Genomic DNA, 13,027 nt, shown 5'->3' on the forward strand with positions numbered 1-13,027 from the left:
AAAAAAAGTGTCGCCAAGACCAAATACTACTCAAAAGTCATAGGTATATGCGTTAAGTGGCAATACCTCTCCAATTGGAAAGCCTATACTAGGTACGGAAAGTATTATCTGATTGTGGTACCCAATTGGCACTTATAACCGCCCTAACAAATGTGGGCGGGGCAATAGGCCAAGCTTCCTTGGTACCAAACTCGGCTCCATTCAAGCTCTGTTCAGACCAAGACTGGAGACACATCTTGTTGCTTCAAGACGTAAAACCCCCTCATTATTACTCGAGTTAGATATCGCCTAACAAATGGGAATCTCCGAAGGGCACGTGTTGCGCCACTGGTAAGAGTGGATTCTTTGTTTTTCGCCTTGCTCCATACGGTTGTGTTCGTCAAAGACCACATACACACAGCCCTTATTTGTTCGCCCGTTACCCATCACTAAAAAAACTACCCCTGTTATCCAACCATCAGGTTTATTAGCCCTTGCAAGAGGGAAGAAAAAAAAACAATATTGCGCGTTTTTCTCGCGTGTCCACGTCTGTAACATACGTAGGTATGAAGTAGGTAAGCCCGTGCAGTAATACTGTAGTGAATGACAAAGGAGCATTAACCAGTAGTAATTCTTACACCCCCAAGTTTTAAACCTTCATGTCTTGGCTGGGTGTGGTTCTCCAGCACACACTTGTGTACTTTTTTTTTTTGCTGGGTCCCCACAAAGATCCTACCCGTGGCGATCTGGGAACCGCGCCCGGGCATTGGACGATGGTTCCTTGGTTCGCCTCACCATGAGACGAGGCGAAGTAGCCTATCAAAACCTCCGAGTCGTCGTCAATTGTCATTCCCATCTTTGCGTATTGAGATAGGTGGTGGGGGGACCGGACACGGAGGAAACAGACAAAAAAAAATTAGAGAGTGACAAAAAGAGAAGAGCGATACACATGGATTATGGTACACACACACACACACAAACAAGCACGCAACATGTGGCGTCGATCGTAACCCACCCGGAATGTAGCCGGCGGGGGAATCATCTACGTTCGAGTTGAATTAACTCGCCCCCTTCCCGAGATCGCGCCCTTGTCGCAAAATGGTCGAAGAACGGTGCGGCAAGGCTTTTTTTTTTTTTTTTTTTTTTTTTTTGTTTGCTACTCCTCACAGCCCGCGCGCCGCTGCTTAGTACTTTTTGCAGATCATTCTCGATAAAAAAAAAAGAGATCGACATTTTCGCCCGTCTACCACGTGCTAAAAACATATCGTCTGCAGAAAAGAGGGCTGTGATAGCGTTTTTGTTTGTGGTCACAAGCAACTTGTAGTAAAAAGATGATTGGGGGGATTGGTTTTGATCTATTCTGTCTTTTGAGAAGATCGTCAATCTCCTGCAGCTATCTAAACAAAACTAAGTAATAAGGTTGTAGGTGGTAGGCGGGTATAATGAGCATTTTTTGTTTCGGCGGTTCTCTTCAGGATTTTGCCTGCGGTGATGGTACAAGATTATTCCCAACCTCGCCGAGCGAGCGTGTAGAATACTGAAAAAAAAGGGACCCCTTGAAATTCGGAGCCATTAGAAGTTATAAGCGAGCGCTAGTGGTTCCATCTGATCGTTGCAGCGAGAGACTGATGTACCCTATAGTGGTGGGTTTTTTTGTTTGCAGAGAAAAAAAAACAATAAGACATGAAGTGGAAACAAACTCGGACCGCGCGCGAGGAGAGCCTCTTGAACCTGGCCAAGCAGGACAGGTGGGACCCTCCTTAAAAACAAGACAGAAAAAAAACAAAAACGCACCGTCGACTGGCTCTTGGCCGTCTCGGTACCCATGAACGCCTGACCCAAGTAAACCCGCAGACATAAATTGCAAACCAACAACGCCACATGAACGCCTTTTGAGAGTCCCAAGTTGCCGTCTTCTTGCAAGGCTCGTAGGGGTAGAAAACCATGGAGCTTGAGACCAGAGAAAGATAAACCGTCGGCTCAGACGAAAACTGAGTGGGTATCCGAACAACAGGAAAAATCGACAGAAAACGCGAAGAAACATCGTAACAGGGAAAGCGATTGACGGGAAGATCGCGAGCAGCTAGAGGCCGCAGGCGCATGCCAGGTGACATCCAGTCCATCTTTTTTGTACACGTGAAGACATTTTCCGACTCCTGGTCCAAGCCCGCCTTGGACAGGAAAAGAGACGCTCTGTTGGTATACACCTAGGCATCGCTTAAGCCTGTTCCCACCGTGGTAGCAGGCAGTGGTTCGAGATCGAGTTGTGGCGCGCAGGAATTCTGTGTCAACAAAATATAATAAGGGGGTAAAAAATAAATAAAGGGTAAAAGTGATTAGTAGTGATAGACGTGAATTAAATGTTGTAGCGAGTGTGTAAGGCCGTGACCTATCTATACAGGGGATATTCGAAGTGCCCCCTTGCGAGAGAAAACAGTTGCAAAATTCGAAAGTCTATGTCGTTTCGGTTCGTTGTTGTCCGTGAAGTCCGGGCAACATCTTGTGGTGACCAAGGCTTGAAGGCTTAGTCAGAGTGATGGTCCTCGGAGCCAGCCTCGGACCTTGCGTCACCCTTGTGTACCTTGCGATGTCTGCGAAGATTGGAGACGACGGAAAAGTGGCGGCCGCAACCTTCGACCTCGCATTGGAAGGCTGTTGTGGGTACAAAACCGAGTCAGCGAAATGTCGGAACATAGAATTGGCAGCAACAGGGGGATGTGTATTTTGGGTACTCACGCTTTTCGCCCGTGTGGCTGTACATGTGCGTCTGGAGCGAACTTGGTCGCGTGAAGCGCTTGTCGCAGACCTTGCACTTGTGCTTCTTTTGTGAGCTGTTAGACACTTTAGAGCTGAATTGGCCCATCATAGTCGACGGTGCCGGCGGTGCATGGCTGCTCATCAGGCCCTGGGGCCTAGGGAGCGTCCTGCTAGCCAATGACTCAACGTCCGACCCTGCGGTAGAATAGTCGCTAACGCTCGAGTCAATGGATCCACCATAGTATCCGAAACCGCTAGTCGAAGAGACGCTGCTTGAGTTCGAATGCGTCGAGGGAAATCCATACGAATCGGCTGAGCTGCGAGCACGCGTCGTCGCATTGGGACCGTAGATATTACGGGGTGTCTCTTGGCTCATCGAAAGCATACCCTGGCTAGCTTCCAAGGCATCTGCAAAGCGACTCCTCTCGTCTTGGTGGATTCTATTATTGTTGCGTGCTGTTAGTAAATCACGATTGCGCACCGAGACAAGGTGTTTTTTTTATCTTGTCGGCTCGTCGTTCCCTCTCATTGAGATGCTCCACTCACGATTGAGAATACCTGCGCGCAGCGTGGTCTGCCTCGCTGGGAATGGCCATGCTATGTTGCATCGAGTGCGCATAGCGACCCAGGCTCTCGTAGGGTGCTTGCGAGGTGGCGACGTATGATGGGTGGATAGGTGCGGCGGTTGTGGTGTATGGGGTTTCTGCGTATCCTGTCGTAGACGGGAGGCTGTTGACCGGGGCGAGACGGCCGAGGCTAAGAAGATCTTGAGATGATGAGAGTAAGTCTTGCTGTCCTGTTGAGTGGGCGGCGAGGTGGGCCATACTGTGGGGGCTGTTGGCAGAAGACGACGGGACCGGGACGGATCCGTACGACGCCAATGAGGTTGCGCTGCCGGCGCTGCTACGGTTGACGTGCTGCGGAACCGGAGGCTGATGAGAGTGCTTCGTCAGGCTGTCGAGGCTAAGCGGGTTCGGGTTCAGACCACCCTGTGAGCTGCCAGAGTAGATACTGCTCGAGGCATTGACACCGGACGTGGGCGGCGCTGCCCATGGGTTGGTGAACTGAGGTTGATGAGGGGAGTAAGGGTCGTAGTTGAGGGAGCCGAAGCGTTGGGGGTTGCTGTCTAACGTCATCGTCATGGTGTGTGTAAGTGTGACTCGTCGAGGGTTCGTGATACCGATTTGTGTATACAGTAATAGGATGGGGCCCAGTGTCTTCGGCTTCAGGAGCGCAGAGGCGGTCTAGGTCTAGATGCCAGCGAGATTGTATGCGGCAGTGGTGGTGACGATGAATAGCTCCCGGATCTAGAAGCCTTGTGGACGCTGATCAGATGCAAAAGAGCGTGAGACAAGAGATGGTCGGTTTAGTAGCGTCCTTTGGGTTGATGAAGGGCAAGGACTGGAAGGAGATCCGCGAATGTGGTCGGCGGGATCAGCGATCCTTAAGTCTTTGCAAAGGGCACCAAGACAACGGCAATATGTGGTGGATGGGTAGTATGCTGGAGTAGCGCTGCAACCCTCCGCGAGCAGGGCAGGGTTGGCCGGTTCCGGTGGATGTCACTGACTGACTGTTCCGCTTTAAAACGTTGTCGACCCTCTGTGGTCAGCGGGACAGGTGGGGACCCTTTGTGCCTTCTGACAAGCTCCAAGCAAAAACTGATCGGCAGTGAGATGTCCTATCTCGATGCCGACCTATGGTAGTAAAGGGGCGGGCCTGGGGTCCACGAAGGAAAAGAACCAGGGGTGGACCGTGGGTGATGATGGGATGTAGTAGAAGGGAAGGGTGGTGACAGAAGTGGTTGACAGGACAGAGGGGGGGACAACCAGGCTAGGGTCCTCTCTATGATTAGGGTGGGCGTGCAGCTAGTCGTTGGGAGGTTTTTTTTATTCTTTTTTGTTAACGGCAGGCCGATGTTGTGAGGTGCCGTGAGCGAAGACCAAAAGAAGCAGGAGATCTGCAAAGGCGGTCTGCCTACTGATTCTCGAGGCTTGATTTGAGTGATACGAGGGTGCTGGGGAAAAGGAGCGACGGACGAAAATGGGTTGTGGTGATGCGAGTGCGTGGAGCCGTTGTTATGATGATGCTGATGGAGTGATGTTAATGGGCATGGATATGCCACGAGATATGTCCATTTAACTCGGCGCTGATCCGTTTCACAAGAGGTGCTATTTTCTTGTTGTAGACCCAGTCTACCAAATTGGTGGTGCTGTCAGGATAAACGCTGGCCAAGGCGAAGCAAGCAACGGCTGGCTGCTTTCGGGGACGGTGCAGTCGATGTACCGGTTTGTTAAGAGTTGATGAGTGGATAGCATAAGCGTATCCCGTACCAGGGAGGAAAAAGATAGTTGTGGAGTTGCAGACCGACGACCTTGCTCGTGGATGCCGCGAAGATGCTTGTAGGCTGATGCGGACAAGATGGAAGAAGGGCGATCAAGGTTTTGCGGTCCGCCCGTTTCGTCTCGTCTATTCTACCCAAGTTCTTGTCCCGTTGGGATGGGATGAAAGCTTCAAGCCCTGCTGCAGGTGGGCTTGTAGATGTTCGATTCGCTGTCTCTATTTTTTCTGTGTGTGCAATTGGGTTTTTTTGATCTTGTGCAGAATAAGACGAGGCAAATATTTCACGTTTTTCTGCAAGGTGCGAAGGTTGGCGGTGGTTTACATATCGAGACCCCGGCGCCGTTTTCTTTCTGCAAGCACGCACCAGAAGGCAAGGAAACCCACTAGGCTAGTTTGCTATCCCAGCATGCTTGACTTGGTACCTAGGTCATCGCCAGTGATGGCAGTCCGTCCAAAAGAGCGACAGGGAGGAGTTGTGCTTTGCCAAGCCAAGGTACCCTTGGAGGGGGTGTCCTCTTTTTTTGTGTGTAGTAGTGGAGCATTTTTGGAAGGGGGGTGTGTAAAGACAAAGAAAAATCGCATTTTTATTTATTTTAATTCTCTCTCTTTTTTTTTTTTTTTGGCCCCGGAGGTGAATGGCCAAAGAGATGAGACGGAAAGTGACGTGCGGGGACCCAGAGGAGTGGACTTATCCGCTGTGCTCCAAGGCTGTCGGAGCTCGAACCGTGTCGTTTGAAAAGACCGACACGGTGAGACGGACGGGGAGGGTTGGCGGCCCTGACGGCATGCGCACGGTGGGCCCTACCAGGGCCAAAACGACGGCGGGCCGAAGAATCAGTACCGCGTCCCTGCCCATTCGCTGGTCGTCTGCGTGGTGATGATGTGTGGTGGGATACGTGTGGCAATGAGGCTTCGCCGCTTATTGACACTGTGACGCACCGTACAAGACAAATCTGGCTTAGTCGGTTTCCCGCTCCAATCAACCAGGTAGCCCCATGTCTAGCGCACTGTACCTTGGGTACCTACCTACCTACCTTGGGCATTTGCGGTATCTGCCCGGCGTTGATGCTAGGCTGGTGCTGGTTGGTCGTTCCCGTCCGCCCCTGCCTCACGAAAAAATGCTAAGCCCGCGCCGCTGATGTAGGTGTTCAATGCACGCTGCGGTTTCCCCAGGCTTTCGGTCCATTCTGGTGCTGGTGGCTGTGTTTTGTTTTGCCCTACCGGCCGTGGAAGCGCCGGGGAAAGAGAGCTTACAAGACGCTTGTCTATCTGGCTTTTTGGCAATATTTGTTTTCTTTTGTGATGCCGCCTGTCCTGCCTTGGTGGATGGAGACCTATGCAAAGGAAGGATGGCGTGCTCTGGACAAATGCAGCGGAGCCAATTTGCACTCAGGCACAGGACAACAAACAAAACACAGAGAATAAAAAAAAAATTAGCGGACCCGGCATAATCCTTCAGACGTCGTTCTTGATGCCCAGCATACCTTCAGTACCTATTGCACTTTTCTTTGAGATTAGAGGTCCACAAAAGCTCGCAAAACACATAATCTGTGGCGTGTATATTTAGAACATTTTCTGAGGGGACTCAATGCCGGAATAAGAGATGGCAGTCTTGTCACTCGTTGTTCGACATATGGAGTTCGGATCCCAACCCTGAGGTGGGTGAGGTACGGTACCCTACCCTATTCGCAAGTCTGATAAAACCACTGTTGGGGTGTGGGTGTACAGTGCAATTCTAATCGTGGTATAATGACAAGATGCTATAGTGTAGTTTAGGATGATTAGTGGGGACGTATCTGCCTCAAGTGGGGCACCATCATGTCTCACGCATCCTTTGCCGCCTGAGAGGCAAGCAAGGTACGTACTGTCTCTGATGTACTGTACATTTTTAGTGCCCACAGGTGAACGACTCTTGTGACGGTACCTTGCCTAGCATTGTATTATTACCATTTATTTATCTATTCTTTATTTTATTTTCATATTTTTGCGTCATCCACCCCCAGTCTGTTGTTGATACTGCGACAACACTATGAAGCAGCCAACCTGACTCGAATCTTTACTTTGCTCCCAATTGAAATTGTGAGCGGCTCTGCACACATGGCCATCAGATCATGCGGTGGGATGTGGGTGGGAAGTAGACGTTGGACGAAGGAGTCTATAGGGGTTTCGGTTCATCCGTAGAGGGAGGGAGTTCAGTTGACAGTTTCTTCGAGTGTATGAAAATGTGCGTGCTGCAAAAAGTCCCTTGCCCAGGCGCGGGATAAGTACAGCGGTGTCGTCATAAGCTTAGCACGGACAAAAGTGAGGGATTTGAAGCCCGGGCAACTTTTTTTTCTTCCTTTTCGACGTTTGGCTCGCATCCCTAGGTAAACAAATGAGACAAACTGCACAATTGACATCACCGGCCCGACAGGGGGGATTTGCCGCAAAGTGAGCTAGGTAGGTCAGAGTCTCCAGGGAGGAGGTGAGCATGGTTGATGGAATGTGTGATACCACAGTGCTGGGGTTGTTTAAGCAGCCAACCGAATGCCTCTGTGGAGGAGCAACACGCTTTGAACAAAGGCACGTTACACTTATGACGAGTTTGGTCAATGGTTTTTTGACGCCGATGACATATTGCTGCTATATGGCCCCCCCCCCGACAAAATTCAAGATAGCCTACCTACGCACCCATGTTCCCAATCAGCCGCCTTCTGATATATTGGGTGTCTGTCTGAAATCATCCCCCCAGCCGCCTGTTGTATGACGTCTGTTCCCCTCCCGGTCCGCTGGAGGCTGCGGTGAGAAACACGTTCCAGTGGAGCGAGTTTGCGGTTTGATGACGGTCTTGTGGTTTTTGATGATGGTAGAAGGGGAATAACATAGAGTAGGACTGCTGCTGCTGCTGCTGCTCCCTGTGTTGGACTGACCTGGTCGCGTCAGAAGGCTTGTCGCCGCCAAGTCTGTCCACACGAACAAAGCCCCGCTCACGACGTCAATGACACTTTGAAAAACCACCCCCGGCAAATGCGTTCACATTACCCGCACTCCATGTACATACATATTTACTACCTAGGTCACTGCTACGTGGTGCGTGAATACCTCAGGCACGCAATTCAAGTTGCACCAAAAACCCACCTAAACTCACATTCAACAACCTTAGCCGCGCCAACCTATCCCCTGCTCAATCAAGGACGGCTTTTGCTGCCCTGGTTCCGCTACTCCTCTCTGTCACCTTTGCTTTTGTTCTCATTCGCATAACTTGGTCGCCGACTACTCTGTGAGTTCAACGAGTGGAGATGGAGAGTTCCATCCAACTACTACCTAGTTCCACTGGACCGGTCTCGATCTACATAGTAAGTTTTGTATGGGTCAAAAGATGGGACACTGGATGGAGTACTTGGACAAAATTCTGCTCCTCCTACCGACTTCTGTTCAATGTTGGGTCGGAGGAGGGCATTACAACAGAGGTGACCAGGGGGGGTCTCCTCGCTACAGCCCGCGCTCGCAGCACTCCGGGAATAAAGTCGCAGAAATTGACAAGAGAATGAACAGCCGTGCATTTTTTGGGGTCAAGCCACCGTTGATTGGACTGGAAAAGAGCAGTTGGCATGCCTGCCTCGACTTGCACCCCCACCAGACTGCAACAAAAATCCCCGGAAGCAATCTGAAATATCATCTGTGCGCATTCATGCAAAGCACAATCGATTTTAAACCAATCAATCAAAATACGATCCATCCTTTATCAGTCGTACAGCTTTGGCGATGTTGGTTTTATTTCGGCTCAAGAGTCATCCAGATAGAGACCCTCAACGAGCAAGAAATAGTCAAGAGGCGGTGGCAACGCTATCGCCTTGGTAGGATGCGGATGACTTGTTTCCCTCCGCTAGGTCCCGAACTAAGTGGCAGTCCGAGGATTTCTGTGTCACAAACGGGCCGCACTGAAAATTTGCCGCCAGGGTCTTGGTAACCCAACGCAGGTAGGTATACGACGATGGATACGTAAAGTATAAAGATTTGTGTCTACTGTAATTAACATGCCTTGCCCTTTGGCTGCCTTGTCTTGGCAAATGTTAGTAATGTTACCCTTGTGTTCTTGGACTTAGACGCTTGCAGCGAATCCTAGATCCGATCAACAAAATATTCCAAATCAGCTGTCAAGGACCCTTTGCCGAGTGTCCACCAAGACTACGACGTTCAAATGGAAACTCAGGTTCTTCAAGTCAGCAACAAATATCATAACCGCGTTTGCAATTTGACGCAAGAGCTGTAGGCTGTCGAGACGTGAGCCCATCATTACCTGATGTGGCCATGTGGAGTTAGAGCCATCACAACTTCCCCCACCGCTTCAACACCCTCGCGCGCAAACGCGGCCCTTGAAGACCATCCATCCATCTTTGTCGTCCGACTGGAGCCCGGCCCCGCCTTGCGGGGTGGTGTACTGATCGTTGGCTGGTCAGATGTAAAACGTAGGGTCGTGCCTACGCGATGTCTGCCACGCTTTGTGCCGGCTCTGTAGTAGCGAAGTGATTTTATGTACGGATGATGCTTGGAATAGTAGCCGAGCTGAGTAGCGGCAGTCGCAAGAGTGGACTAATACCCCTACCCGCTAAAACTTCTCCGTTGATTTTGGATACGCAGCAGATAGGAAATACTTCGCAAGTTGAGCTACGGTGGGACTCGAGATACGGAGTACTGCTGGTATCTTTTTGCTAAAGCAATCGTATATTGTCTACACGCCCGCCCCGCCACGTACCGTTTGTTGTTTACAAGTCAAGTTAACCCAGCTTTTGTCATGCAAATGCATCAAGCAAAGAATTAACAAACAAATTGAATGAAAACAATTTTAACAAGGAACCACCCGTACACCAAGGGGATATAGAAAAAAATAATAATAATAAAATAAAAATAAACTTCATCGTGGCTGTGTTGTGGCCAGCAATCAAGATGCTCAATTGGCCAGCAATCCCATGCGACCCTCTCTATTTTGTCCCCGTACCTTTTTTTCTGCTCATCTATTTTCCCCCCCTTGACTCCCGGCATGCCGTCGTTGATGTTTGCCCATCAAAGACAGAACCCAAGTTCATCCCATCTCCACCCGAAGAGACTAGCGTAAATGTGAAACACAGACATGCCAGGGGCCCCGGTCGGCACTGGAAGTGCGATCGCCGACTTTCCCGCCCGTTTGGGGTAGGTGCATCGCGAAAGAGGATGTGACCGCCCAACGGGTGCCCCTCCAACACAGCACGCGAGCAGGAAAAAAAAAAAAAAGACAAGATTCACACACAGAGAGAGGCAGATTCAAACGCCAACCAACGCAACGCAACGCAAGCCCACTTGCCACTCCGCTTTTCTGCAATCCTTCCCGAAAAGCCATCGGAACGCTTCACGAGGCGGCCCAGGTAGGCAAGTACTGTAGGACTGAAGATTGCAGAGAGATTGCCGTTGGCCATCGTACCATCGTCTAAAAATGGCCAAGAGTTCGAGTAGATAATTTTAGTATCTGCTCATTTAGGGGAATTTGGCGAGTATGGGGGAAAAGAGAGAGAAAGAGAGAGAGAGACCAGCAGTATCAAACGTCTAGACAATTGGACAACCGAACGTCCACCAGGAAACCGCAAGTGGGCAGTCATCACCAAAAACGAATGGCCAATGGGGGATCGATCTGATTACACATATCAATCAGCGAAAAGTGGCGACTTTTCACGCACATTAACCCCCTTTTGTTTCGGGAGCCGGGAAACGCGTTTAACTTTCAAGGGACGGGATATCGTCTCCGCGACCGGCCATGCAGCAAACAGAATGGGGGAGGTTTTTGCGAAGTTTCTACCGCGGGCAAAAGTCTGGCAAGACGTTGATCTTCACATGCTTCGATCGAGGGTATAGTCCCTTTTTTTCTCGGCTTCTTTTTTACCTCACGCAGCAACAATGGTACCGACCCTATTTTGCCCCCCAAAAGATGACAGGTTGTTGCGGATCACCAGGTGCACAGCAAGGCAGGTACCGGCCGTGGAACTGTCTTGGGGACACTGGATTGGATCGCGGTCGGTTCCCACAGGGTCCACGCGCCCGTCCGCGGTACCGTAGATTGTCAAGGAAGAGTTTACAAGGCCTAGGCGTACTCTACGCGAACACAAACGGAAGAGGGGCCATCACTCTTACGCTCCTCGCCCACATCCGGGATCCCGGGCGGCCGGATGAAAAAGAAAAGAAGAGAAAAAAAAAACCACCAGACCAAGAGAAATGCCAGGTCCGGGAGGGAAGGGGTCGTCCATGAATGGAACCGCGAGAGGTCCCTAACCACCGATCGCCTTTCCGGATGTCGAGTCAGGTGGCCCCCTGCCCAAAGGTTTGTTTCTCTCGGCTCAGGAATGGTGCGGGATCGTCCCACCACCACTTACAGTACAACGGTGGTATGGGATGGCAATCGCAATCTGGAGAATGCCATCCACCGAGCAGAAACACGCGGGACCTGGGACCCCGGGAACCGCACGGCGGAAACTTCGCCATCGTGCGTGCTCTTTGGCTATTCAAGTCTAAAACCATCAATGTAACCTTTTGGTTCGAGAGGCCTCTTAGCAGAAAGAACAAAACAAAAATATGCCAAAACCGAACCCCGTTCTTTGCAGCCCACCCCTGGTATTACAATGACGTTTGACTGGGATGAAGCCTTGGAAGGACTGCAACGTTATGGGGAACCACAGACAGAGTCGCAAAAAGAGGGGGGTGGAAAAGAAAAGAATTACAGCACAAAAATAACTTCATGATAAGATAGAAATGGAAAATTTATTAAAAATAATAGCAGAGTTTTTTTTCCTTTCCTCATGTCCATACGAGAATCTCATCAAAACATCCCTGGGAGAAGGGCAAAAGCAAATTGGCAAGGACCACGCTTTACAGCGGTCAGTTGGATGGGTTCTGATCAGGGGTGTGTTTGAGGTTTGACCAGGTTCCCCAAATGCCCCATCAGCATCGGTCTTCCCTGTCTATAATGCCGATCTTCAGCCCTTTTTGGATGTCGTTCTGTTGATTTCTTCACTTTTTCTGACTGTTATTTTTCTGTGCTTTGTCTTAAGGTATGTGCTTTCTCTTTGTCAAGCGGCGCCCCGGAAAAGAATAAGTGTTGTACACAACGTGCATCCTAGTGCGGGAGAGCTCTGTCCTCGCGAGATGATATCATGCTGGTGAAATTAGAGCGAGGAAGAGCCGTGCAAGTGGCATGCGGCCATCCCGATCTATAATCATCCATGACTTACTGCACGTTTTGATGGGTATTTTGTTTGGTCCGTCAGGGTAATCTATCCTAGTACTCCCCGATGCATACCGAAGCTCTTTTTTGGTTGGCAAACTCCATCCCCTATTGGACTAAGTGGTCCCTGAAAAAAAAACGAAAAAAAAAATAGGAACAAAGATACGAGATCAAGCCTGGCACCCCCGGAATAATAGAAAGGGAGGAGATAGAGAAATGGAAGACTTTGAAACGAAACGAAAAGGGTAAAAGAGGTTCGCCTGACGATCCCCCAACAATTCTAGCCGTTAAATTGCAGCGGAGATTTCCATCACGTCTCATGATCCCATGATGGATGGCTGAAGGCTTGGTAGGGGACTAGCCTGTATGTACACGCCCGTAACGCCCCCATTCGCGTGGAGTTTGAGTGTTGGTCTGTCGTTTTCTTTTGTTTATTTAGTTTCTTATGCCGTCGACTTTTTTCTACGTTATTCCCAATATCCCACGTGTTCCTGGTGCCTGAGGATCCTGGTTTGAAGATCTCCATATTCTCCAGCTATGATGCAAGGTAACTGTACATAGGATCGTCATTCTAAGCCATGCTGGGCGAGCGCTCAGTTGTATCAACCCTTTTTTTTCTCTCTCAAACCAAGACTCATGTTACACGAAGTCGGCAAGGCTTGCACTTGTGGGAAGGAACTTTTGCAGTAGAATAGAGAATAGGGGGAAAAACAAACTAACGAA

At 50.0% G+C, this 13,027-nt stretch overlaps 3 protein-coding genes across 3 annotated transcripts; all 3 read right to left on the reverse strand.

Moving 5' to 3' along the window:
* Window positions 1–243: 243 nt before the first annotated feature.
* On the reverse strand, window positions 244–835 carry MGG_15560 (uncharacterized protein; the record flags this gene model as incomplete). The annotated part of the gene is made up of 3 exons (XM_003713633.1): window positions 244–443; window positions 540–573; window positions 716–835. The coding sequence occupies 3 exons, from the start codon at window positions 833–835 to the stop codon at window positions 289–291; spliced, it is 309 nt and encodes a 102-aa protein (XP_003713681.1). The 3' UTR covers window positions 244–288.
* Window positions 836–1,331: 496 nt separating this feature from the next.
* Window positions 1,332–5,390, reverse strand: MGG_04699 (C2H2 finger domain-containing protein FlbC). Its single transcript, XM_003713634.1, has 4 exons — window positions 3,563–5,390; window positions 3,283–3,502; window positions 2,716–3,176; window positions 1,332–2,631 (listed from the first exon to the last, which is right to left on the reverse strand). Exons 1-4 carry the CDS (start codon window positions 3,876–3,878, stop codon window positions 2,504–2,506), a joined length of 1,125 nt encoding a protein of 374 aa, XP_003713682.1. The 5' UTR covers window positions 3,879–5,390; the 3' UTR covers window positions 1,332–2,503.
* A 3,815-nt stretch (window positions 5,391–9,205) lies between these two features.
* Window positions 9,206–9,450, reverse strand: MGG_15561 (uncharacterized protein; the record flags this gene model as incomplete). The annotated part of the gene is made up of 2 exons (XM_003713635.1): window positions 9,206–9,322; window positions 9,400–9,450. 2 exons carry the CDS (start codon window positions 9,448–9,450, stop codon window positions 9,206–9,208), a joined length of 168 nt encoding a protein of 55 aa, XP_003713683.1.
* Window positions 9,451–13,027: the final 3,577 nt, after the last annotated feature.

The sequence above is a fragment of the Pyricularia oryzae genome, chromosome 2 (genome assembly GCF_000002495.2).
Source record: "Pyricularia oryzae 70-15 chromosome 2, whole genome shotgun sequence".
In the NCBI taxonomy this organism is placed as follows: domain Eukaryota; kingdom Fungi; phylum Ascomycota; class Sordariomycetes; order Magnaporthales; family Pyriculariaceae; genus Pyricularia; species Pyricularia oryzae.

Bases quoted from the DNA above. Each gene is read 5' to 3' on its own strand.
- MGG_04699 (XM_003713634.1), bottom strand. From the start codon at position 3,878: ATGACGATGACGTTAGACAGCAACCCCCAACGCTTCGGCTCCCTCAAC. The intron at 3,503-3,562 runs GTATGGCCCACC...CATCATCTCAAG, and splicing joins TTCTGCCAACAGCCCCCACA to ATCTTCTTAGCCTCGGCCGT. The intron at 3,177-3,282 runs GTGAGTGGAGCA...CAACAATAATAG, and splicing joins GCGCGCAGGTATTCTCAATC to AATCCACCAAGACGAGAGGA.